The 26305-nt window shown below is 43.3% G+C and overlaps 1 protein-coding gene across 2 annotated transcripts in view; it reads right to left on the bottom strand.

The window, feature by feature from the left end:
* Positions 1-296: 296 nt before the first annotated feature.
* The window catches only part of SMAD9 (SMAD family member 9), a 36740-nt gene continuing 10731 nt past the window's right edge, over positions 297-26305 (bottom strand). Inside the window, exons 2-7 of one of the 2 annotated variants that reach the window (XM_030469318.1) lie at positions 21601-22218; positions 15465-15722; positions 12066-12203; positions 10052-10273; positions 5480-5736; positions 297-1146 (exon numbers count right to left, since the gene is read on the bottom strand). In XM_030469318.1, coding sequence (XP_030325178.1) covers positions 1003-1146; positions 5480-5736; positions 10052-10273; positions 12066-12203; positions 15465-15722; positions 21601-22012 — 1431 coding nt within the window. In that variant the 5' untranslated portion in view covers positions 22013-22218 and the 3' untranslated portion in view covers positions 297-1002. The remainder of the gene's footprint in view (positions 1147-5479; positions 5737-10051; positions 10274-12065; positions 12204-15464; positions 15723-21600; positions 22219-26305) is intronic. The other variant, XM_030469319.1, reaches the window with a different exon arrangement.

Below are 26305 nucleotides of genomic sequence, written 5' to 3'. Positions count from 1 at the left end.
TGGATAGGATTCAGTTTACATGCCAGATACATATGCAAGTATGTATGTACTTCGCAAAAAAGCACTGAAAGTTAATTACTTTTTTAAACTTACAGGCATATATTTCAAAGCTTCTTTTCTTTTTCTTTTTCTTTTTCTTTTTCTTTTTCTTTTTTTTTTTCTTTTTCTTTTTCTTTTTCTTTTTCTTTCTCTTTTTCTTTCTCTTTTTCTTTTTCTTTTTCTTTTTCTTTTTTTTTTTTTCTTTTTTTTTTTTTTTTTTTTTTTGTGTTTCACTTAGGAGTTTGTTGCTTGTCAGTGCAGCAGTACCATATGCTACTGTGTTAACAGTATCAGGCTACTCAAACGTGCCCAGAATGCTCTGATAAGGCTCCAGTGCTGAACATGTCCCAAGGGCTCTCTCCTCCTGCCAAATCCTATGGGAGACAGAGGTGTCTCAGCTCCTCAAAAAGATCTGTTGTCCCATTATACTTTGCAGCAGGGAGACTGGAATTGCACTTCAGTTCACTGGATAAAAGTCATCTCTATGCTTAAGTCCTGAGCACCACCTAAGGTCCTCTTTCAGACCTGAAATTAGGATGCAAAATGGATATAAGTGGTGCAGAAATCTGACTTTGGTTGCCTGCAGAGGGGTGAATTTCACCTACTAGGAACAGCTACAGCCAGGTTTCTGAATCTGCATGAAGGTGCTGAGAATTTGCAACGTTTACTGGCTTGGCTGGGGAATGAAGATGCTCACAGGAAATGTTTGACACTGTTGCAGGAATTTGGCTTATTTTGTACTAGAGAACATATATGCTATACCTGAATTTCTAAACTTACTGTACTGGCATCAGAGTAACTAGAAACCACAAAACGTATACGAAAAAAAAAAGGGGGAGAGTAGACTATGTATAGATATATTTACATCTACATACATCTCCATATAGAACTTCTGTTCACTGGGAATCCTATAAGCCACTGCCTGCAATAGCATCCATCCTAAGGGAATTCTAGAGATGATTCTTAAGAGACTGAAGAGATGGGGTTATGAGGTGAGCCCATCTGTGTCAGCACCTTATCCAGCCATTGCAATGGTCCATGCAGGTGGATCTCAATCCAGCAGGGTGTGCTTGTAACATCTTGGCGATGATATTCTGCTCCCCAGCCCTATAAAAGCATCAAAGGACTAAAATGAGTTGGTTTTTATAAAAAAAATAAAACTTATCAAATCACAAATCCAGTGCTGAAAGTCTAACACAAATACACAAGTCCATCACACAAGCTCCCCAAGACTTCATGCTTTGTCCTTTGGGATAATTTTCTCTGGAAACTTTGCCCCTTTTTAAGGTTATTGGTATCATAGTTATCAGGGATTCTATATCATTAAATTAAATACACTCAGCCACACTTCCAGGTGCTAACACCAACTGGCATGGAAACATCTCTGAGCTTGGCTGCCTGCAGACAGCCCCTGGGGAACAGTGGCTGCTGCTTGTGCCCCAGTGACATGCCCAGGGAAGGCTGCCAGAAGGCTGCCTGGCACAGAGAGAAAGCAGGCCAGGCCCTGTCAAAACACTTCAACAGGAACTGGGAATGATTCTGGGCACTGCTTCATTTATTGCTGGAGACACATCCTACAAGTCCGAGACTCTGCGAGTTCTATGTATTTATTTATATCTCCTGGAAACTTCCAGGAAGGTTCCTCATGTTGCCTTTACCTGAAACTTAACTTAAATATGTACAGGCATTTTCCATAAGTCTTCTATCCTTAACATGTCCTCTTTCCCTACAAGAGTTCCCAGCTGTCTACTGGGGAAAGTCCTGCAGTGATTTCTCTAGCTCTTCTGGGGAGATAAAGGATATAGAGCACCTGAGAGCAGATGGGCTGGCAGGGAGAAACAGAAACCAGAAGTCCTGTCACTTTTGAGCAGGCAGTGTCTGCTTGCCATGCAAGCAGCCAGATTTCATAGCAACACAAGACATCCAAGTCAGAGCCCAAGGTCTGACAGCTAACCAGCTCTCTCACTACCAGACCTCAGATTTCCAGGGGACTACATGCAAAACATGGTCCCACTACAGGGTGAGGCTCCTTATTCAAAAGCCACTGACAGAGAAGCCTTACCTATTGTTATTTAAGTCAGGTTGGTTGATATTCTTGTCAGGAGAAAAAGGACATGGAGGTAAATTGACTGATACCTGCCAAAGATACCTAAATTGTAGAGTGCTGAACGACTCAGACAACTGAGGCTGCTAGAACCCACTTCTATCTATAGATGATCAGCTGCAAAACTAGGACCAACACCAAAGCTAGATGCCATAGTAAGTGGTCTGGATAAAATCCATTTCTACTTAGTGAAGCAAAGGGGGAAGAAAGCAGAAGAGTAAGATATGGACCCACTGAAGCCCAAAGAGTATTTTTAATCAGGTTGCATTTTTCAGACTTGCAGAGCATTAAAGGTTGGACTCAATGATCTCTGAGGTCCCTTCCAACCCAGCCAATTCTATGATTTTATGATTCTATCAGGCTATAAAGCTCCTGTCTTCATAGGTACCTCAGATTTACGTTCTGGAAATGTTTGCACAAAATGCCACTCTTTAAACAGGCACAGTCAGGCTTCTGAGCTTGTAAAGCCTGAAGTACTGATGCTGCAGTGAAGATATATGGCCAGAAGGGCAGAAGTTGGTGGAGCCGGTGCACCCCTCCAGATGGGCAGGAAGGGAAATCCAGAGGAACAGGGATTACAGGTCAGAACAACCTGCCCAACCTGGAGGAGCCTGGCAGTGCTGCAGGTGGTTGGACATCTCCCTCTGCAGGCAGCTCCCCAGCACTCACCATCACCTCCCCCAGCCTGGCTGGAACTGCCTCTGGAGGGTAGGACCCCCTGTGACTCCCCTATGGAACTCCTGGGCCACAGGAAGCCTCCTTCATCCCTGGAGCTGGAATAAACTCGGAGCTGGAGCTCTCTGTTCAGAGAGCTTTTATTACCTTGTTCAAGGTAATAAAATGAGAACTTTAGGGCTGTGGTGGTAGTTTTGACTGGATGTTAGGCAGAGGATACTAATACCTGCCTTATGGGATGGGGGAGATTAGCCAAGAGGTCCTGCTGCTTCTGCCAGCCCTACCCACCTCCTGTGGGCAACACCTCTCTCCAGCCCAGGCTTCTGCCATGCCCCAGAAACCTGAGCTGCCCTGAGCATGGCCAGTTCTGCTGGGTCCCTTTTGCCTCAGGACCTGAGGAAATGTGGGAGGAAGGGTGCTGGGTTCAGACCTTGGCTTGGAGAAACTCTTTCTCTCCACCTGGAGCTTCACCTGCCTCATCTGTGGAGAGGGGACAGCAGCCATCCTGCTTTGCTGCCAGCAGCACTCGGAGGATGGCAACTGAACTCTGCCCTCACTGATGATGCACTTGCATTTGCCTGGGGGCTGAGCTGCTCCCAGCTGCTCCACAGGCACACAAAAGGGTATCAGAGGGGACAGGACCTTCACCTGCCTCTGTCCCATGTGATACAGTCCTGTTAAACTTGTCATGCTTTGGTCTCTACATGCCCTTGCCTCCCAGCAGTAGCTGAAGCACTGGTGGGGTAAGAGGCAGGGTATCCAGCCCTTTGGCTCTGGCTGCTGTGGGCTGTAGATGAGCAGCAGCATCAGTCTGGTCCTGAATAAGGACTTCCCTGCACCTGGAGGTTCTTGGTGTGTGGCTCTGACACCACATGCTCTTCTCTGCTCTGCATACCCAACACCCAGGGGCACTCCCGTCCCCAGACAGGGACCAAACATGCCAGGGCTCACTCCTTGGGAGAGAAATAATTTAAGACTGAGAACAGAAAGGAGTATTTAAAGGCTAGGAAGGAAGAATCTAGATGAGATTTACATAGCTATTTTACAGAGGTCATGGGAAAGGGTTCAAAATAACTCATTGCATTGGTCTTCTGGGGCCTGAGGCACTATAGCGGCTGCTCTTGTTTCAACAAAGCAAGGTGAAAATATGGCAGGAGCACTATTTAGTGCATTAACACCACCATTTCTGCTGCCATGCTGGGCATGGAGGCAGATAACACATCAAAGGGACTGCCCCTGAGTTGCTGAGATAATGAAAGTATTGCGTAACTGCCTACAGTGCCTTTATAAACAACCTGCCCATTCATGTCTTCCATTTAAGAAAACGCTGTTTGTTGGGTTTCTTGCTTTCTTTTTTTTCCCTAATGCTTGCATGTGAACAAGATGTCAGTTTCTTCCTGAGAGAAAAGCAACAGCATGGTCACAGGCAGAGAGATTTTGGCCTGTACTACTGGGAAAAATTACAGGGCACTCAATGCTCTCAGAGAGTAAAGGAGATAGCTCCCCAAGAATGGCTAGAAAGAGAACCAAAAAGCTGCAAAGGACCTAACTCATGTGCTTTGCAGAATATCAGGGGACTGGGCTTCAGTCTCAGGCAGTTTTGTACTAACCTAGATATGAATTCAATCAGGTTGATTCAGTCATCTGTAGAGAACCAAATCTACAATACTCAAGACAGTTTTTCAGGTACCTAGCAGGACCAACTTGCTTCTAATGGTGCATCTTTAGTTTGCAGGCTGAACATTGTTGCCAGTTCTAGCCAGCAGAACTTCGAGAAATGGGTCTAGTGCACCTATAAGCAGTCTCAGAATACTTACCATTCTCTGGAGTTTTGATGCTACACTAGGAAGCTAAGTAAATCCTAAGTGCTAAAAAGGAGTAGTGAAGAGATCTCATTCTGGTGAGGCAGCCATTCAGGAGATTTTAAGAAACTCTGACAAAGACTGATAAATCACACACAGAGTGGTCAGACTGCAAAGTTCAGACATGGAAAAAGTAACAGCTTTGGAGGCCCCTACCTCTTCCAAATAACAGGAGGAAGGTCAGATGTTCTTTTGGGTTCTGTACTGTGCTTGCAAAGAAGCCCTTCTGGCAGTGTGGCTGACCAGAGTTAATGTCATCAGAAATCAAGACAGTTTCTGGCAAACAACAACTCCCAGCAAGCTCAGTGGAGGCCGAAGGAGGACTCAGTGTTTCTTGACTGAGACAGTCAAGAACAGTCTATAGTAATGGTGAGACTAGTCTAGAGACATAAGGACATTCTTTTCAGGTCTATGGCTCTACCAAGCTCTACTGAGATCAGTAACAACTGGAGAGATCACAACTGCCTAAGATGTGCAGCAACATTTACTTGTTGCTACACCCCTCTAAGTTGAGCAATCAGTGGGGGAATATCACCATTCAACCTCTGCTTATTTTCCACAAAAAAGCCTACAGAGTAACTACAGAGTAAGTAAGAAATTCCCAGGTTTACCACAAAAGCTACTGAATTTAAGCACCTAGAAGTTTTAGTCAATACTGGAAAACAAACAAAAATAACAGACATTTAGAATTACTAATTGCAAGCTGGGAAGGATTTGATGGGATCTACTTTTGTGCCAAAGCTAGAAAGTGATGGCATCTGCCTTTTCAGAAACGGAAGAGAAAACAAAGAATCCTTACTTTAACAAAGCTCATTCGAATAGTACACATCTTGGTCAGCTCATACACCACTTCAAACCCATGATTGACTGACTGGGCAAGCAGCTGGGCAAAGAGCTGGTTGTTGAAGATCTTGAGGCTGCAGCCACTGGGGATCTTGCAGACAGTGGCAGGGTGGAAACCATGCTGATAGTTACAGTTGCGGCTCTGCACAAAAATACTGCTGTCACTGACACATTCAGCATAAACTTCTCCACCAACGTAGTAAAGATGAACACCTTGAAAAAGAAAAAATTATACGTATTATTTCTCCAGTGTTCACAACACACTTTATAACAGTCAATCTTTCACTATTTTACCAGTTTAAGCATAGAAGCCCAGGATCGTTCCAGGCACTCGGTGCCTATTCATTGCCCTTTTAGAAGTTTGGAAACTATGTGCATATCCATGTATCTGTCCAATGGAGCCACCAGCTTCAAGGGGAAATTTTCATAAATGTTATTATGAGGTACTGGTCTAGGGAAAAAAAGTCTTGCCACATGATGTTATGCCTCGTTTCTCAGTGAAAGTTTGTTCATTTATTTAATCCAACAAGATAGTACTTCATGGTACACACATGCACATATATATACACACGCTTCAGGCATATGTCAACCATGTACACAGTGTGTATGAAAACTGTCAAAGAACTGACAAATCAGTTATGTATTAGACATCTAAATCTATTTCCACTGTGGAGCACATCCATGTTGACCAAGACCCATTTCATTGCATGCTACAGGATCCTGTACCATGCAGTTCAAGCACAGCATTGTGTACTTAAAATAACTTTTCTGTATTTTGCTTTATCCACCACATCAGAATCATGCAGTTGTGTTTACATGACATAACTTACTCATCAGATCCTGTTCAAAGTGACCTTTAGCAGGAAAATGACTGATTTCTTTCTGGACTTTTCTGTGCCCTAGTGACTTACCAACACTAACTCTCAAATTTCTACCATGCCGTAGGACAACAGAAGTATTTCCTTTCAAAGACTCTGGTCCCCCCAGGATATCTGCTTGCATGAAAATATTCCTAAATTGGTGGGAGAACTTATCTTAGCCTAATTCAGCAACTTTAGAGTTGGGGATGATGTGTAAGCTAATTGTGTAGATGCCTTTTCTAGCTGATAGATGATGAGAGAGGCACTGCAACCAGATAATTCACTCCATCCACTACAGAGTGCAGGCTCACAGCCAGCTTAAATTGATGGAAGTCTGTGCAGGTCTCTTGCTCCCTGGCCCTGCTTTCTGCTTCTTCCCACACCTGTTTCCATGTTGGGAGCAATGGCTGGTGACTGGGCTGCCATACAGATAAGGGAACTGAACCAGCTAATAAACTTCGAAACAACCAAAACAAACCCAGTGAGATCTTCAGCAGTGCAAGGGTGGCAAATAAGCAGACCCAGACTGCTTAAACGTGAGCACAAAACCACACCCTGAAGGGGGGGTAGTCATCCTGTAAAGATGCTTAGACATTCATCCTTCCCATGGGTAGATTAGGTGAGATGAAGCCCTGCCCCCACAAAGCCAAGATAGGTGGAAGAACTCTGTTCTTTGTTGTCAGAAAAACCACCACCACATAAAAATAAAATTCTCCTCTCTATTCCCAGGTATGGCATTAAAACTCTTGCATATAATCACACATGTTCACAGAGTCTCCGTGAACTATTGCAAAGCTAGTGATAACTACGCTTTAATATTCAACTGCAATTAATTTTATTCCTGTGGGTTTTCATAAAAAAAAATATAAAAGACTGGTTATATATTCCCAGTCTGTTCATCATTCTGTGGTCATGTCAGCAAGGGGCAGCAGCACATCCTGAGGACAAAACCAGCCTCTAAACAGAAGTGGGAAAGCTTGGGGAAAAGCAGGTTAGGTGGGAAAGGAATCTGGGAAAAATATGCTCTCCCATAGACTTCCAGAGTGACTCAGACAGACACCTTGAAGTCTGTCTTCAAGCCATCACTTGACTTTTACTTCTGTGCACCCACAAGCTCTCAAATTAGACGTGAGTGACGGGGAGGTGTGGCTCAGCACTGCACTGGGAACATGGGGGGGATGGCAGCTCCATCAGACCAGCCCTCAGCTCCAGCCCAAATGAACCAGACATTCTGGGGAGCTGTGACTGCTCTTACTTGACCCATGGCTCCTTTGCCTCCTGTGGAAGAGGGATAAAAGCAAAGGACTGAAAACACAAAGGCTGTAACTGGCCTTGATGGAATCCATGTAACTTTCTGAAATAGGCAGACACATGTTCACCACATTTCAAATCTTCAGGTGTGGCTACTCATTTAGGGTGAGCATACTCCTGGGTGTTAGGGTGAAAAAATTTTAAAGGATGGATTTTCAGAATATATTGAATAACCCAACTTCTGAAAAAAAAGATAATGCTATTAAAGGCATCACCTGAACTCAACTATCTAAACCACCAAAGTAATTTCTGAAAGCAGAGGCTACAACCTGCTTTTTCCTTGTGGACTTCTTAGAAACAACAAATATAGAAGTAATGAAATGCCAATGTTTTTTTTTCTATTCTTTTGGCATTCGTTTCAGGGAAGCCAAGTGGCTGAATAGGTATTTGTAGAAGACCAAATCAAGGCTTCACATGTTTTAATGGGATTTCATTAATCTCTGAAGAAACTAGACATTCAGGAGTTTCCATGCATCTGCATCTTTTTGACACTCTCATTAGAAGTCCCCTTTTTTGTCCTTGAAGTCTGACTGCTGAACCAGGTCCAATTGCTAGTAGATGTTGCATTGTGTTCTGGATTGTTTTTAGCTTTGATGTGGTATTTCCAGGAAACCGTTTCACGCTGATACACTAGATGACAATTCAATCACATATACTTATCCTACCAAGCTAATCTTGTTTACTCATTCTTTTTTCTTCCCTGTTAACATGTGACAATTGTATCCATTTCAGTAGCTTTCATCTGTCCAGCATGCCTTTGAACCCCACACTTTCGGAGCTGCTCTGTGTTCTTCTGCAGGCCTGTACTGGTGCCGCTTCTATTCTACTTGAACGTGTTGGATTTTTTTTAAGATTTGCATAAACAGGGAAGAGCAGTAAAATGAAGGATCTCTGATACACTAAGCTCCTCTCTGGGCAACCTGCTCTCTTCCCTCAGGCAGGTTCCTAGTTTAAGACTTTAAAGTACTTTTAATCAATGAAGACAGATCTTCAGATTTGAATGGATGAAGACCATTATCATTTACCTCATTTTCTTCCTGTTCTATCTCTTCCTGTTTTGGGGCAGAAAGTCACAGGATGTAGCATCCTCAGATGACAGCTTCGCCTGGGATCTTTTGTCATTCTTCTTTCAGGGCTGGGCTCAGCTTTGATCTATAACCCTCTGACGGTTTATGCTGATAGAGAAGCTTTGCTTTATTGTCTGAGTAAGTTGGAACTGGATGTACAACTCACTTCCCCCCTCACAACAAACTACAACTGACACTTGTGGCATCAGACACCTGCAAAACAAGTGCTTTCCCTTTTGGAGAAGGGTGCAAGAGTTAAGCCCAACATCTGCACTAGCTTTCAGGCTCACTGTTGTTTGTAAAAATTATGTCACATTTCTCTCTGAGCTTCCTCATATTCAGTCATTCAACGCCAGACTATCAAGAGCCAATTAAAATACTGCTCTAGGCCTGGGAAATGAGGTGAGGTTGACAAGATAATAGGAGTGGAACAATTAGAGTTAATTAGTCCAGTGGGAAATCCATTCCCAGGCAGCTACTGGTGAGAGGCTGGGTTGGCAAGATAATGAGTCTAGACTGGATATACCAGAACAGGCAAACCTTCATCTGCACAGAGATGTAGCCAGGTTTCTGACTCACCAGCACAAACAACAGTAAGTTCTGGGAGAGTATCAGGCCCTACACAGACCTGATAAGTTGGGATGGAGCGCATACAGGCACACACGTATGCCCAGGTGTAGTGTCCTTGTACTTGTCACCAGTAGCCTGTTCCTGTGTGCACAGGATATACACACACCAGAAGGGGAGCATACAGAGAGGGAGAATCCAAGACTTAGTTTCATTGGAGTGAAGTTAACAAGGCAGGGAATCAGACTTGTAGAGGAAAAAAACCCTACAGGTGCAATTCTGGTAGAGTTCTTCAGCTAAATAACTCAACTACTGAGTGTTTCATCCATCTCCCTTTGTTATTTGGTGGCAGGAGAACCAGCCCTAAGGCTCCAGCAATTATCCTTCTAGTGGCATTTCAATGGCAGTATTCCCAGTTGCCAGAAGCTCTAATAAATAAAATGAAAATACATACTGCTAAATTAGAACACACAACTATAAACAGTATTTTTCTCTTTGCTGGCCAAGTAAATAGCTTTTGCAAGGAGCTACTCTGCTGACTGTTATCTGGTCAGAAAAGAAAAAAACAAGGAAAAGAAAGCTGCTTTTTTTTTCTATTTCAGAATTAATCTCAGAGCTTTGGTTTTAAGACAAGCACATCTTAGAAATCAGCTATGCTTGTTAATGTAATGCACAGTTCTTTCAAGCTCTGAATATTCCCAGTGAGAAGGGATTTCCTCTTACCTTTTCCTATGTGTCTCCTGGTGTTTTCTATAGTAGAGTTGCGGTTTACATTTGAGAGCAGTCCTAGGCAGAACCTGTTTTTATTATTTGAGGGATCTGTAAATCCATCTATAAGGATACTTCGAGAGGAAGCCTGGAAAGTCTCCCCTACCCGGTTGTTGAGTTCATAGTAGGCAACTGAGCACCAGTGTTGGGGTTCCTCATAGCAAACAGGTCGAAAGTCTGTGGGAAGTAAAACTGATCAGTTGCTAAGGTCTCAGCAATATTTTTAAATCATCATTCTCTGTTTTCTTTCTTCCCTCCCTCTTCCACCCCCAACCTCACCCCCCAGCTTTTCATCTAAACAGGCACTAATGTCAGGCTTTATCTGAACAGCATCTTCTGCTGCTTCTTAATTTTATCACTGAAGCCCCAGATATGCAAAGGGCTGGTACACCATCTTAATGCTAAGTCTCTGAGGAGTCCCACCTGTTCCTAAAAGCAGTAACTCCACTGCATTAAATTAAGCACATGCTGACATTCCTTGCTGAACTGGGTCGCAATCTCTGTGCTGAAAATAGTAAGGGACACATCTGCTCTGCACACCAGCAGGAGCTAGAGTTGACAGATAGGCTCAAAGCAAGTCAAAACTGAGCCAGGTCTTCAGCCTAATTCCTGACTCTGAAGTTAAGATGTAATCAATCACTGTCCCCAATTTTTCACATGCTTTGGGGCTTTCCACTTCCATGTGGGACTATAAGCAGAAATGTCAGCAAGGTCACTTCTTTTGGATCTACCGCTGCCCAGGTTTCTTCACTCAGAGACAGACTAAAAATGTAACAGAATCTCTGAGCCTCATTTGTCCTTCAGGAATTAGTGGGAAATTTTATCCTGCCTGCCCACCACAGGTGTGTGAGATCCCCTGCCCTCAGAGCACCTCTATGCATAACCTATAATAAACTTCCAACTAACATTCACGGGGGCAGTGATCACAGATCGTAAACTATGGTAAAGAGATTGAAGTATCTCAAGAATTTATTTAGAAGTACTCAAGTCTGATAATTGGTTATTATCTGGCCATCCTGTATACCCATCTGTAATTAGCACTGTCACACCCATCTTCCTGCTGCCTCAGTTCTGTGACCCATAACTGTTTTTCACTGTTTCCAAAGGCTGGCAATGTTTCTGTAATGTGCATATGTGTGCACAGTGTTCAGTCCTCATACCATAAAGGACATTTGTTTAGGACTACAATATGTAGTCCCAAAATATACTGGGCTAAAAAAATGGTGACTTCTCATTTGCTGCAGAAGGAAGCCAAAGGAAAACAAAGCAGAGGAACCCCATATCTACTTGCTGCTCTGCAGGTACAGGCTTTGAATGGTGGAGGCATTTCCTGCCTGGAGGTGCATGCTGGAGACCATGCTGAAGAGGTCATGGATTTGCTTTGAGGGGCAGTAAGGGGATCCTCTAATCTGACCACCCATGCCCTCTCCCACTAAAGCATTCTTATATGAGGACAAAGAGTTTAGTTTCTGTAAGAATCTCTTTGTGCTCCACTCAAACGTGTCCTTTTCTTTTCTAGCCAGCCATTAATTAAATTAATACATTAATACAAAGATGGCAGTTAGAAAGATCCCAACCACAAGGCTTTAAAGCACTTGAAACCCAGAACTTAAAGTGATAAAGAAATCACTTCTGATATTGATAGTGCTCTTTTCTGTTATATTGCCTCACCATTCTTGATTTGTTATCTTTGTCTTTACAGCATAGATGACAGTGTTTGCTTTTATTAACAACTTTCTAAATGTAACAGTCCATGGATGCAAATACGGTCTACACTCTGTAACTTCACAAATAAATCCCTGACTTCTTAAATCAACCTGTTCTGCTAGCTAACAGATGGGTCTAGTACACATCCTTACAGTAAGATTGTCTGGAACCTATCACTACAGACCACTAAACCTTCTTGTTCAAATAACAGTTTTTTTGCTTAACAGTTTTTCTTTGAAGAATAGTACAAATGATTATTTACTTTCAGCTTCTCCATCGGCAGATTTACCTCCATTGGGCAAAGACAGCACGAGCTGACTGTCAGCTATTGCATCCACTGACCTCCCGTTGTGGTTTCCTGGAGGTTCTCTGGCATGGTAAGGTGGGGGTGGAGTTTCCACTATTAGAAAGAAGGAGAGAAAGAAAAGACATCTAAATCAATACACTGGTAAATTCTCTCTGGCTTTTCTTGGTAAGTACTTAGCACTTACTTACTCAGCATTGTTTATCTAGAGAACTGGAAACAGAGAACAGATCTGAAGCTGATGTCCCTTGATTCTCCAGAGTAAAACTATTACACATTCAGGGAGGACAAGCAGGAGGACTGTCATGTCCAAACGCTCCATTTTGAAAGTGAGAGGGACAGTCACAACAGTCCCCCAGGCCTCGACTGTGTCCAGTCAAGCTCTCCATTACTATGAGTTGTTACCCTAAGTAATGTAGTTTGATCCTTCAGTTCCAGACTTCCGTAAAACTTGAAGGGGATGATTTAAGAGCAGAAGTTAACTTTCATTTATCCTCTGGGAGAAATCTGTCTTTCCTAACAGGCTATAGGAAAAGCCTATGAAAAGCCTCTATACTCTAAAATCAGACTCGGCAAAACTCTTGCCAGATTTGTCCTTTTTACCTCTGTACTGCAAAGGAAGGCTGCCCCTCTTCTGGTTTGTTCAGTCTCCCATCAAAGAGCAATGGATGTGATAAAAAAACATACAGAGAAAAGTACCAACTCACAACCTGCTGAGCTCTTGATTTGTTTCATTTATGGCACAGTAAGCTAGAAAGAGAGGTGGCTCTATAGTGAGGATTCTCAAGAAAGAAAGGAGGATTCAGAAGTCAAAGAAAAAGAGACTTCATCTTAATATTAGCAGTTGTTGACATTTACTGCAAAAGCACTAAAAGTATGGAGTTTTATGCATTTGAACAGAAACTCCATAGGCTTATGTGTAAACTACAGCCATACACAAGCTTGCAGGATTATGGATCTCTTTAAGAAGACCAAGATTTAACTCATTCCAGGTTGAGATTTCCACTTGATTCTGTTGTCTGGCCCTCAAAACAGACCAACATCACCCAGAGTGGGTAAATGTGGGCTGTGTCATAAGACAGTCCTTGAATCTTTCAAGTAAGTACTGCAGAGGAATGTTATTATATTTCAGTGGAATCACAGAATGTTGGAAGGGACCTCTGAAGATCATGGAGCCCAATCCCCCTGCCAGAGCAGGACCAAAAGTAGGGCAGGGCACTGAAATGCATCCAGATGGGTCTTGAAAGTCTCCAGAGAAGGAGACTCCACAACCTCTCTGGGGAGCCAGTTCCAGGGCTCTGTAACTCTTACAGTAAATAAATTCTTCCTCATGTTGAGATGGAGCTTCCTGTGCTCTGTCTTGAATCCAATGCCCCTCATCCTATCACAGGACACAAGTGAGAAGAGGCTGTCCCTTCCTTCTTGATGCCCAGCCCTCATGCATTTATACAAATTTATTAGATGCTCTCTCAGTCTTCTCCTCTCTAGATTAAAAAGCCACAGATCTCTCAGCCTTTCTTTACCTGGTAGGTGTTCCAGTTCCTTAATCATCCTCCTAGCCCTCTGTTGTACTCACTCAAGTAAACCCCTGTCCCTCTTGAACTGGGGAGCCCAAAACTGGATGCAACAGTATACATGAGAGCATTGTTCAGGATTTAGGAATTTCATAAACTACATGATATTTTTAACAAAAAGATGACATAACCCTCTCACAGAAAATGCAAAAATCTAGAATAGTAAAAATCAAGAAAGAATGGAAAGGAATTCACATTGAAGAAAGGAATATCATGTGGTTATACAGGTATTTTTGATGTCTACACTAATGTCTTAGCTAGTCACCATTAAGCTTTCCTTACGCCCACTAGAGAAAAATAGGCAATGTAGACAAAGTATTATCTTAGCTGCTTTAGAACTTAAAACAATGAAACTTGTTCCAGAAGTGCCTGTTTTTCACCACTGATTACAGAGAGACTATAGACAATATCCTGAGATGTAAAAATTTGCATACTTGACATCTATATTTGGTCACACCAATCCCACTCGAGGTTCTTGATGTAACTCCAGTTTGCTTTAGATATTCTTCCATCCCTGAGTGTTACACAGGCAAATTATGCTTACCAGCATTCCATGTGATGTGATATAGTGAAGCTCAGGTTGAGCCACTTCCATTTTCAAGTAGCTTTGCAAGGTCCCAAGCTCAGTTAAATGCACGAGACAAGAGTCATTACATAGTTGGAATGGGCCTGATTTACCTGTCAGGACCAGCTCCACTGAATCCAGCTTGGTTACACAGAGGTGAAAGAAAAAGATGGGAGGCCACAAACAAGTCCTACTACTTGCTGAAATGTTTCAATATTGCTAAATATGATTTAATCTGAAGTACAGATCTAGGAAAGAAATGAATGAATGCAGTGATTGGGGAGGGGAGGAAAAATATCACAGTGTTGTAAGTGTCCAGTTTAAAAGAAGTTCAAATACTACAAATACCTTATAAAAATAAACATCTTTCACTTAAACAGATATATCATTAAGGACATGAACTGAAATGTTTCATAGTTCAGACATAAAAACATTAAGCTGCAAGATTCTGAACTGAATTTATCCTTGTGAAAAAGCTGAGATCATTGAAGCAATTTGAGAATTACAACATGTGGCAGTGAATCCCAGCCCGGTTTTGATATTAAAGGTAGCTCTCAGCTGTGTTCCACGCCACTTTCTTAATATATTTAACTGCAAAAGCATAGTTAAATTTCAAGTAATTAGAGCAAGTATGGAGTTCACAGTGCAAATAATGTGAGTGACATAACCCTGCTGACCTCAGAACTGTGGAGCTGATGAAACACATCCCAACGTTACATAAATTTGCCTGGTGGTTTCAGTAGTTGTTGGGTTAAAAGCCTTAATTTCCTGAAGTTCATATGGTCAGTGGGATCACTATACATTAGAAAAAATATTTCTGCCTACCAATTTCCCCATTTTATCTTGTCTCTCTGTCTCTTGACCCTAAACATCTCTATTAGAGGTACCTAATTTGGGTGCTGCAAGTGCTCTTTTCCACGGATTGGGTTAGAAACTTGGATGGACAGCCTTAGGCACAAGGTGTCCTGGCACACCTGCTCCTCTCCTCAACTCTTCCCTTACAGTAATTATGAAATCTCATCCACACACTTCTGGGAGTGAGATGACTACAGCTCTCAGTCCCTTAAGCACCTGTCAGAAAGATTGGGAGACAATACTAAGAGACAGTCTTAGTAATTATGTTCCAAATCCATCCTGTCCAACATTTCAGCCTGTATCTACAGTCCCTAGCAAGAATCTCAGCCTTGTCAGTCAGAATGTCTGAGAGCTCATTCTTACCTGTGAGCTGATAGGGACTTCCTGGTCCAGAAGAGCTTCCTGGTGAGTCAGGGTAGCTGATGCTGTTAGGTGACTGGGAGAACATGTGGCTGGGTGATGATGGAAAAGGAGTGCATGGAGGATGCTGGAAAGACTCAGGATATGTGGCATTGTGTGGCATTAGTGGCTCGCTGTGCAGAGAAGTGTTTCGAAACTTGGCGAGGAGGCTGAGGTGAGGGTTGAACTCACTGTGTCTTGGGACGAGTACAGGAGGTAGGACTAAAAATAAAAAGAATAGAGAGGATCTGGTTAAAACTGCACTCTTGAAAATATTATCTCTTGGTAAGCTAAAAAGGGGCATATTTCATGCTGTCCAAATATAGATGTCTATATACGAGTCACTGAAGGGCAACAAACCTGTATAAAAACAAGAATCAAAAGCTGATTCTTGAAGCGTTTTTTTTTTTTCAAGTTTACAGCCAGTTGCAGCAATTCCATACGCAAAATATGGGCTCAATCCCAACTCCCAACTGGAGCAAGGTATTCACAGTATTACAGCATGCACACACAGCTCTCATAAAGAAATGCAAATTTTGTGCTTTTCCCTCTCAAAATGACCTGCTCCTTCCCTCCTGAAAGACTGAACATGTCAGGAGCTTACTAAAAATAGCCACCAGAATTTGCCAAAACCATAGCCAAGTTTAGTAACAATTAATAGTGCTCTGCAATACACTGCGTATTTTACTACCAGTGTTCTATAGATGGGCATAAGGAAGCACAAACCATAAGCTAGACACCATATTTAAAACGTTTTCAGGTACTTGAAAATGCCGCCAGCCAGCCAGTAAAGATCTTAAAAAGGAAATGTAAATGGCAATTCAGATATTGCAGCAGTAATTATTGAGCTCTTGCAATATAGTTAGAAAAGATCTAGCACGGGGAGGCAAATGTCAGTGGTTGGTAGTGGAAAAACTCAGGTCAGAAAACTGAAATCCAAATTAATCCATAGACAGAAGGCATCAGCTCTCTTCACAAACTCTCTTCACTTATATCTCATACTGTCAGTGTTGTTAATGACACTGTTGCACTGAGAAACCTAAAGTTGACCCAAATTATTCTGGATTCTGACACATCAGGAATGAGAGCAAAAGTGGAGCCAGAATACTTTAGTAATCCCAACTAGTGAGTTACCCATGAAGATGCAGTCCCTAGGCTGGAAAAAAAAAAAGGTTTAAAGGCTGAATAGTTCTGCATATGGGAGGTCAACAAGAGGTTCTTACTTGTTCTCCCCTAGTCCCTGGGGTGAATACAGCTCCTACAATGAGCAATCCATGGACCTCAAGATTTCTCTATTAGTTACTAACTCACATAGTGTCAGACTGTCTTAGCTGAGGCCTTAAAAACAAGCAGGGGGGAATGAGTCCCCAGTTGCTATCGTGCATATCTAAAAGCCACCAGGGAAGATAAAGAGGCAATTTGAGTTACTGTGACAAGGATGAATTGTCGCAACAGTGGGAACAGTTGAGCAGACTTGTATTGATTGACCTACTGTCCTGAGTTCCTCTGGCCCAAAACCCAGCAGAATGTAATCTTTCAGTCTATCCTAACTAGCTTCTGGGAACAAATAGCACTGTGCACTCAGGGTTATAAATGCTGACAGGAACATACGGTTTGAACGTGTTTTAACACATTGTTTGGGCCCAAAAGCTCTGCCTAGGTAAGGCCAATTCGTTTTAGGCAGGTTAGCTAACACCTTTTAATTACAGTGAACTTTCATCTATTCAGCATAATGAAAGAGTGCTACAAAGCAAATAATATATAAATAATGCAAAACATGTACATGAGAAGAGGCTGTAGGAACACGCTCCTTGGAGTGACCCTTCAGTGCACATCAACTGGGATACCTGGTAAAAGCCTAGATGTAGAACTTCTCTGGTTCAAAGCATTTCTAATTAGCATCTGGCCAGCACAAGGATGGTGCTCCAGAGACTTTCTTTCCTCCTGCCTCTGATGTGCCCCTACCTGTGGGATGAACATTTTGTTGTCATCCTTTTAAGTCCTTTGATGAAGAAAGGTATTCCTGCTTTTTAACCACTTTAACTTCTTGGATTTCCTAGACTCCCCAGGTAGGCCTCATGCAGGCAATATAGTTACTTACATCTGAGATGCACTACCCAGTTTCCAAGGGATGTCTTCATAGATAGTGCAAAGAAACACTCTCTTAGTGTTGATTTCATCTGCTCTATACTAGGACAAGGCCAGCACCACCAGGGTAGATGTGGTTTTAGCAGGCTGGATCCCTCACATCCCAAGCCCCTGTGACCACCTCCAGGCTGTGAGCTGCTAATGCTCCTGGGCTTTTTCCTCTACTGCTCCATCAACCCGCTATGACATTTAGCAGGTCTGCTGCTGCTCAGCCAGCTCTGACCAGCAGCCCTTGAAACCAGGGAACTGGTGATCCCATTCCACCCACCAGAGGTGCTGAGTAAGGGACAGCTGTGCTACAATGTGCAATGTGGAGCAGTGCTGGGAGGCTGGCACCTTGCTGCGGGTACCAGTGCTAAGGAAGTGGCTCACTGCAGCCCTGTGAGAACTCAGTGTGACTCCTGCTCTAAATGAAAGATGAGAATCTGGATGTGCGAACAGCGCTTGCCAAAAAAAGCCTTTGACTTGCCCCAAGTGAGTCAGCAAGAGGAATTTTCAAGCCTTGAACTCCTTCCCAGCTCTGACCAGGGTACTTTTAATTTCTGCTCTGCTGTACAGTTTTGCCACCTCACTCAATCTTTCCACTGACTGCTCTGTGGCTGCCTAGAGGGCTAAAGCCTCTGTGGTGGTGAGGAATTCAGAGATTTTCTTGTTTGTGGCTAAAAAATCCCCAGAGGCCCTCATTCTCCTTGCTCTTTTGGTAACAGATGTCACTCTCCAGGGCTCAACAACTCCGAAGTATGACCAGAGGCATGCAACTGAGTGACTGAGTGCATTGGGACCTGTCTGTCCTCAATTTAGCTGAGTTGTCTCTACTCAAAGGAGTCCTTTTCTTCTATCTGCTATTCTCTACCAAAAGCCAGAAGTGGATCCTTTCTTTTATGTGTGCCCAAGTGTTGATGTCCAAAGTCCTGCCACTGCTTTTCCCACACTAGGCTTTCTCCTGCTCCCTTTAGCTGCAACAGTTCTTGCTGGAAACCTGGATGTGCCCAGAGCCTGCAGCTACAGATGACAGCAAACAAGCTACCTGTCTCACAGTTTAATTCCAGGCACTGTGCACTGTCTACAAATGAATTATCTCATAAAAAATAACAGGGTAAATATTTAGGCAGCTTTTATATTTTTCTGAAACTGCAGCCTCTCCTGACAACAAACTATTCAGACTTCTGAACAGCTCTTCAAGGCAAAACAAGAAAGGGGCAAAGAGAAGCCTAAGCACCATATCCATCTCCTTTTAGGATAGGTGGCCTAACCCCTCTCTGCAGTTGCACCAATCGAGGAAATCTATGCTGCTTTTTTCTTAATGGCACCTGATGCTCAGCCAACCTGAGAAGAAACCTGCTGGGAACACTGGTAGCAGCAATAAAATCTATCATCTGTGGTCAGCATAGACTATGATGTGGCTGGGCAGCCTGAGGACAGTGAAACCCTGGAATCTCAAACTGCTCTCTAGTCAGAGAGGTCTAGGGATCTACCAGCCCATTAAAGAAAGGGAGAGGCCCTCCTGTCTTTGACACAACTTGTTCATTCTGAATAACAGCTAACAGATCTAGTCACAGATCTATTAACAGACCTTGCTGATTGACTCAGCAAGATAGACTGTAGTGATGGAAACTGACCCCCCAAATGATGGGCGTTTGTATACAAAGAATACTGACTTGTGGATTATAAAGAAATGCAATGATGACTAATTTCATGGGTAGGTTCTTTAGCTTCAGAGGATGAGATTCAGAGTGTCATATAAGTCTAAGATCATGAGCAGCCAAGATGGAGAAGACTTCCTGTAGTTAAGAGGACTGCTTTTTAAACAGACTGGCACCTAGATAAACTGCTTCCAGCCTCTGCTGTGGTGATCTCACTGCTACCACTTTCTCCTCAAACTCATTCCTTCCCTTGCCTCACCACCACCTCCTCCCAGAACTGCTTTCTAACTCTGCTGGCCTGGAGCTGCATCACTGCCACTGCAGTGGTGTAAGCTGCCTCTTCTGCTGCTGCTCCAGCACACCTTGAGTAGGTTGTACCCCTTGCTGCACCACATCTTTAGCAGGGGAGTGGCTCACATGAGTTTCATCTTCTAAGCTGTCTGTGTAAGAAGAGTGGCAGGGGGTGAAGGCAACAGCCCACGAACACTTCCCGGGACCTGTGGCAGGGCACAGCCCGCATCCTTGCAGCTGCACTCTCTTTCAGTTCCTAAACAAGGGTGGTCACATTCCCAGTGCCCCAAGTCCATCCTGTAGGCTAACCCTCTGAGAACTGCTCATCCACACCAGTCCTCACAAGTCAAAGCTGTGCCCAGAACGTGCTACCAATTCAGCAACTCTCAGACCTGCACCCCAGCCCCATCTCACCAGATGCAGACAGGCTGCTGCACAAGCAAACAACAGACACATGGTCAGAGCTGAAAGCTTCAGAGTTTCAGGGTCAGAACAACAAGCTCTGGCAGCCATTTAGCAGCTACTGGATTATCCCAGTACATGTTAGTTGGCACTGAACAGACCAGAAAGTCAGGGCTGAAAACAACACTGTGCAGTGCTGTCAGCCACTGCACTGGGGAAGCTCCAACAACTACACTGGAGTTACACCAGTAGAAATGAAAAGGCAATAAAGACTGCAGCCTTCAAAGAGAAAGGTAAAACAATATGGGACATTTTATGAGCATCTTTTCTTGCATTCTTAAAGAGTTTATTTTAGCGAGGCAGGAGATCAGCTCTTTCCACTGAAAACTGTTGACAACAAGCACCACTCACTGCAGCTGTAAAACCTTAGTTGTGACAATGTTTACAGCAGGCCTACCAAAAGAGGTAGCAGCCCCTGTTGTTTAACAAATATTAACAAATGCCTTTCCCTTATTTCATCTGCGTGAAAAGCAACATCCCACAGTTCGCTTATCTGATCCTAATGTCACCTCAGAGTAGAGCTCATGCCAGAAAAAGAGTAATCACAGAATAGTAAGTATACACTTACCAACCATATCCATTAGTAAATTAAATTACTGTGATTTTTGGCAGCAAGGGAGAGCTAGGTTAGACATTAGAAATAATTTTGAACTGTAAGGATAGCAATAGACTGATTTGCCTGGGGAGGTTGCAGAGTCTCTATCACATGGGATTTCTAAAGCTCATTAGAAGAACATCCATCAGGAATGTACCTGGTAATTTGTTTTGTTTTGGGAGTTAGGGTAGAGGAGAACACGATGACTGCTCAAGATCTCTGCCAGTCCTGCTTTCTAAGATCCCTGTAGAAGTCAACAACAAACACTATAATTTTCTAACAGCTGTTTCACTGACACCAAACCCAACTAAATGATCCCTCAGTGACCTCAGCTTTTGGTATTGACCAAGTCCAGTCTAAAGAGGATCACCAGTGGAAAAAAACAGTTTTATGGGGACTTGGGGTACTTATCTGACATGAACTATCCACTCAGGTAAGTAAATCCTACTGAAGGCAGGCCAGCAGGCACTTAGGAAGAATCAACTGACCTAGTTTCATACACAGCAAGATAAGACATCTTACTGAAACACTAAACTTTAAAGAGAGAGCTTTTAAGACATTTTTCCTGTGGATTAATGAGATGATTGTTGGTTTTCAGACAACGAGACATAAATCTGCCCAGGGTGGTAGTAAGTCTAGGATGGTGCCTAAACCACCTACAAATGGCAACCAGTTTGAAGGTGAGTTCAGAGGGCAGCCAGCACACACTAACATGCAGAGGGAGGTGGCTTTCAGAACCCTGCACAAGATCTGGGCGCACAGGCGTCCAACAAGATGTGAACCTCACTCATTCCCAGCTGCTGGAGCTGTGATGCCACCGGGCACAGGAAGACCCATGGTCCTTCCATCAGATGGAGTCTGCCTTTTCAGATTTCAGAGCAGAACTCGGGAGGATGCACCAAGACCAGACCCGCCAGCGTAAGAGCTAACAGAGAGACACGAATCATTTCTGTATAATTACCTGGGGTTTCCACCCGTCGGTAATGGTAGGGGTTAATGCACACTTCTTTCTGTTTTGAGCCAAATGGGAACTCACAACATTCCAGTGGTTTCAGCTCATGGTGAGACTGTAAATCAGGCCAGCGCCAGACTCTGCAGTAGATGACGTGGGGAAGCCCCTTGCGATGAGACACCTGCAGCCGCCCATCCAAGGAACGTGGGATGGTGACACACTTACTGGGCTGACCTGGGCAGCTCAGAGCCCTTTCCAGTTCTTCCATGGCACCTTTTTTCTTCTTTAACTTCTTCACCAAGGAATCAACAGCTTTTTCTGCCCACTTTTCCTCTTCATCTCCTTGTTTCCAGCCCAGCAGCCTTTTCACTGCAGGGCTGGTGAAGGAGAACAGGGAACTGATAGGGGTGCTGGAGTGCATAAGAAGCAGAGATTACACACGAGCACCAACAGAAGCACAAACTGCTCTTTTGGCTTGCACGAGCTCTCCACAGTACTGAGATGGAAGCTACCTTCAAAGAACGGTGCTTTCATACATATGTTTTTGTAGTCTTAGGCACTGGTTACAAGTAGTCCAACAAGGTGGGTCTCAGAACTTTCCAAACATCAAGAAACTGCTGATGAAGCCTGGAATAACAACACAACAAAGAGTTAGAGTTACACTCCTTCCAATGTTCCTTCAACAAAATCTTTTGAAAGTTAAATGATTCAAAATGTGTATTTAATTTTCAATGGTTTTCTGTTTGCTTCTTGCTGTTTTTTATCTCCTCCCCTCCACCCTCCACACTCATTTTAGAGTTGGACCTCAAAAAGGATTAAGTGTTCAGTCACTTCAATTTGTGTTTAATGTACTCAGCAACTTGCTGCAGGATTACATTTATTACAAAAGAAAATGTAGCACTTTTATTATGCTGGTAGCTGTAAGTTCAGCTCAAGCATCTTGTACAAAATTAAATCTTTAATATCACATTTTATGGAAGTAATAAGTAGAATATTTTTCTGATTTCAGGTCTCTCTCTGTCCTGCAGATCTACTGTTAATTGTACAATATCAACTACAAGATTAATTAAAATTTAACTACTCCAAGATTTCATTTAGTACCTTTGAAAGATCTATCACTTATTCTCTAATCTTATTTACATTTTACCACATACAAGAAAAAATCTTGTTTGCCAAGCCAGTCTGTTCCACTCTTTGCAACAATTCAGTTTTTTGGATGACAATCACAGACTTTTGGACACAGTTTGTACTGGATGGATTCTGAGTTATTTTTGCTAGGAGCTGCTACATATGACAAAGTCCAACAAAAAGCTTAGTTCTTGAGGGTTTTTCTTTTCTGCTTGTTTTTTATTGTTGTTGTTTTTTGTTTGTCTGTTTTTCAAATGTAGCTGAATCCAGTCTAAATTTAGCTGGAAATGACATATTTCCACTGACTACAACTCAAGAGGAAAAATGTTCTTGTATGGCAAGCTATTTGCTGCTTTACATATACTTCATGGACCCCCTGTGCATACCAAGTCCAAAGGACTGAATTACACAGACAACATTTAAAACAGCAGAGAGCAGGTCCTCCTAAATAGATGCCTGCAGAGAAGCAGCTCCTTGACAGCCCTGCTCCACCTTTTTGGGAGGACTTGGGTGCTTCTCGCCTTGCATCAGGAAAGAGCTGGACACAGTCCTCAGCAGTGCTTAACCTAGGCACTGAGAGACACTGCCTGATGTTGGGAGCAGCAGGGATTTACAAACCATATTATTCTGCAGCTCCCTTAAATGCAGAGCTCATGTGAGAATGCAAAGGGCATGTGGGGACACGGAGTGTGGGCACAGGTGCAACACACTGAGAAAGGAGAATAATCCCCAAGACTGGTTCCTCAGCATGGTCTGATATGCTCAGCACCACACAGCTCTGGAGCAGGCTGCAGGGTAAGCACAGATGGCCCAGGGCATCAGAGACTCGCAGGCAACATGCAGTGTTTGCTGAGGACTAACCAATGCCTAAAGCTGTTTTCCTCCTCCTAGCCCTTCTGTTTTCCTCTCATGCCCATTCCTCTGCTGGCTGTTACCCTTTAAGACACCCAGCACCCTGAGAAATCCAGATACATGTACACATAAGGAGCTTTTTTGCATAAAAGCAACTCTTTAGCATGGCACCTGCCTCAGCAGAAGTTGCTGTTCCCCCAGGAGATTCACACTCCAGGCACCAGGGGACAGGAGGCTGCATGAGAATACCATGAGGGACTTTAAAACTGGAAGGAAGAGCAGGCACACCTTGCTTCAGGCACCCACCACAGCAGTGAGCTCTGGCTTATGCAATTTCTACATTATCAATCTATGTGTATTTCTAGCTGTCCTCAGCTGTCAAGAGAGGCTCTTTAAAGAGCATGGCAGAAATCCCCTCACTCATGCCATTTGGCAATCAATGATAACTCCACAGAGCTACCCAAACTTGTCCCACCATGCAAAAAAAAAAAAACAGATTCCAGATTTTTTTCCTTCTCTGTATTAGTAAAAATCCAGTGATCTGCAGCATTTTACTGGATAGTTACTAATGCCTCTTGGTCAAACGCAAAGTCTATTCCAAACATTTAGAGAGTACATGTGAGAATGAAGTAAATTCAGAATGATTTATCACAGGAAAAAACCCTCAAGCTGCCTGTAAAACATGATGTGGATAAAATTTAGGCAGGCAGTCTCCAACCTTTGAGGGAGCTACAGAGCCCAGAGCCAGCCCCATCCCAGCATCCCAGGCAGTGGAGGTGCCTGTCCCTCACTGCCCTGATGAGAACCTGGGAAGAATCCACCAAATCCCACTGCACCACTCTCCTTTCCTGCCAGCACCAATCCCTCATCTGCATGTGAGAAAACGAAACAATGCTGGGATCTCTGTGGATCAGCCCTGAGAGCAGCAACAGGAAGCACGGAGAGCCTGGGATGAAAGCCCACAGGACCAGCAGTGGTCTCCAAGTCTCTGCTCCAGGCTGAGAGGGAAAATGGCTCATGCCCCTTATCTGAGGGGGTCTCCTGGGTGTTAGTGTGTGTAAACAACTGCCCCTGATAAGTTAATGCAACATTAGAACCATCAGATATGAAAACATACATGTTCACATAAAAGTATTGTCCCGAGATTTTCTTTTCCATTTTGACCAAAGTTTTAAATAAACACATTAATCTCGTTCAGTCAAATTAAATAACTCAACAGTGACATCAGTATGAGTCTGAGCACTATTGTTGCTAGTGGGAGAGTCGCCAAGACTATGTGTATAAAAGCAAAAGCTGTGCTTTGCAGACCATGTGATGTAGCCTCAGATAAGTACATTGCACAACTTCCTACCACAGTTCCCCCAGTTTCTTCCAACATCTTTTTTCCCCCGAATTCAACTGACATGCAAAATATAAACGATATTAAATAAACTAGGCAGCTTTCAAATAATATTATCAGAACATCCTAGTTTAACGTTACTAAAATACACATTACTGCATGTTTTTCAGCAGCCTAAGCTGTGTGTTGCTAGGCTGAGATACTCCATTATGAAATACCTAGGCAGCCACCCAGCTTGAGGGCTGTAATGTTAGAGATGTTAATTCACAATTTAATTTTAACAGTCTTTCAGGACAGCAGCTGCTTCAGATGTATGCCTTTAGCATGCAACAGGCAACTTGCCTACCCACCTGGAAATTTCCAGCACTGAAAAGTTTCAAAACCATGCTTGGTTTATTTTCTCTGCTGACAGTTTATGGTGTTTCTTGGTATTCATCACTGGAGAGTGGTGAAGCAGGGGGGTGAAATATTACAGTTCTGACCCATATCTCCACCACAGGTATCATACATGAGGGGAATTGGTCGCCTCCATCTCCCTCAGTGACAATATCATCCACTGTTCTCAGCAGGAGCCAAGCATCATTAAGGGTACATCCCTGACATGATTCTCCCCTCTAGGACTACAAGGACAGCTTTGTCTACCTATCAGGTAACTGACAGATTGATCTAACACCAAACACAGACAATCTGCTATACTGTACATCTTTATTCTATCATCAAGTTTAGCATAAGGTATGAAACTTACTTTAGGGGAGGGACAGTAGCACAGATTCACCCTTTTGTTTCTGTGGTTTGCAGGAGCAGGATAACGTGGGACTGAAAATGTTTCAGCCCAGTTCACTTGCTCCAGTCTCCCTAAACATAGGGTGCCTACCTTAGATATTGCTACACTAGTGCTGTGGAACATTTCTGGGCACAGGAATTATCTACAACATAAATCATTACAAATGCAACTGCCATGGCTGTGGTCTGTGCCAGTAGCACTCTCCCAAGTAACTCTTGTGCACAGTTCACAGGTTATCAGGGATCAGGGGTCACTCCTAATAAAAAGTCTGCATACATTCACCCTGTTTTGGAGGGTGAGACAGCCACTGCATGGAAGCAAGTTCTCCATCCCAGACAGACTCAAGAACAAAAAAAAAAATACTAGGCATGTTTAATTTATCAGTGTGGAAGCAGCCTTTCAGTAGAATTTAATTGGCCACATAAACATAATCCAGTTGTTGACACTTGTACCTGACCTACTCACTCTCAAGTCCCTAAATACCTAACTGAGAAAACATGCATGTACATGGTCTGGGCTATTCTACCTAAAAGTAACCAGCTAGGAACAAATAGCAAAATTAGGCACTGTATACACCTAATGCTGGGTGAGATGAATTGAAAGACTCAACT

Source organism: Calypte anna, chromosome 1, assembly GCF_003957555.1.
Source record: "Calypte anna isolate BGI_N300 chromosome 1, bCalAnn1_v1.p, whole genome shotgun sequence".
NCBI lineage: Eukaryota > Metazoa > Chordata > Aves > Apodiformes > Trochilidae > Calypte > Calypte anna.
Note: the sequence above shows the minus strand (reverse complement) of the source record. Positions and strands in the feature narration are given on the sequence as shown.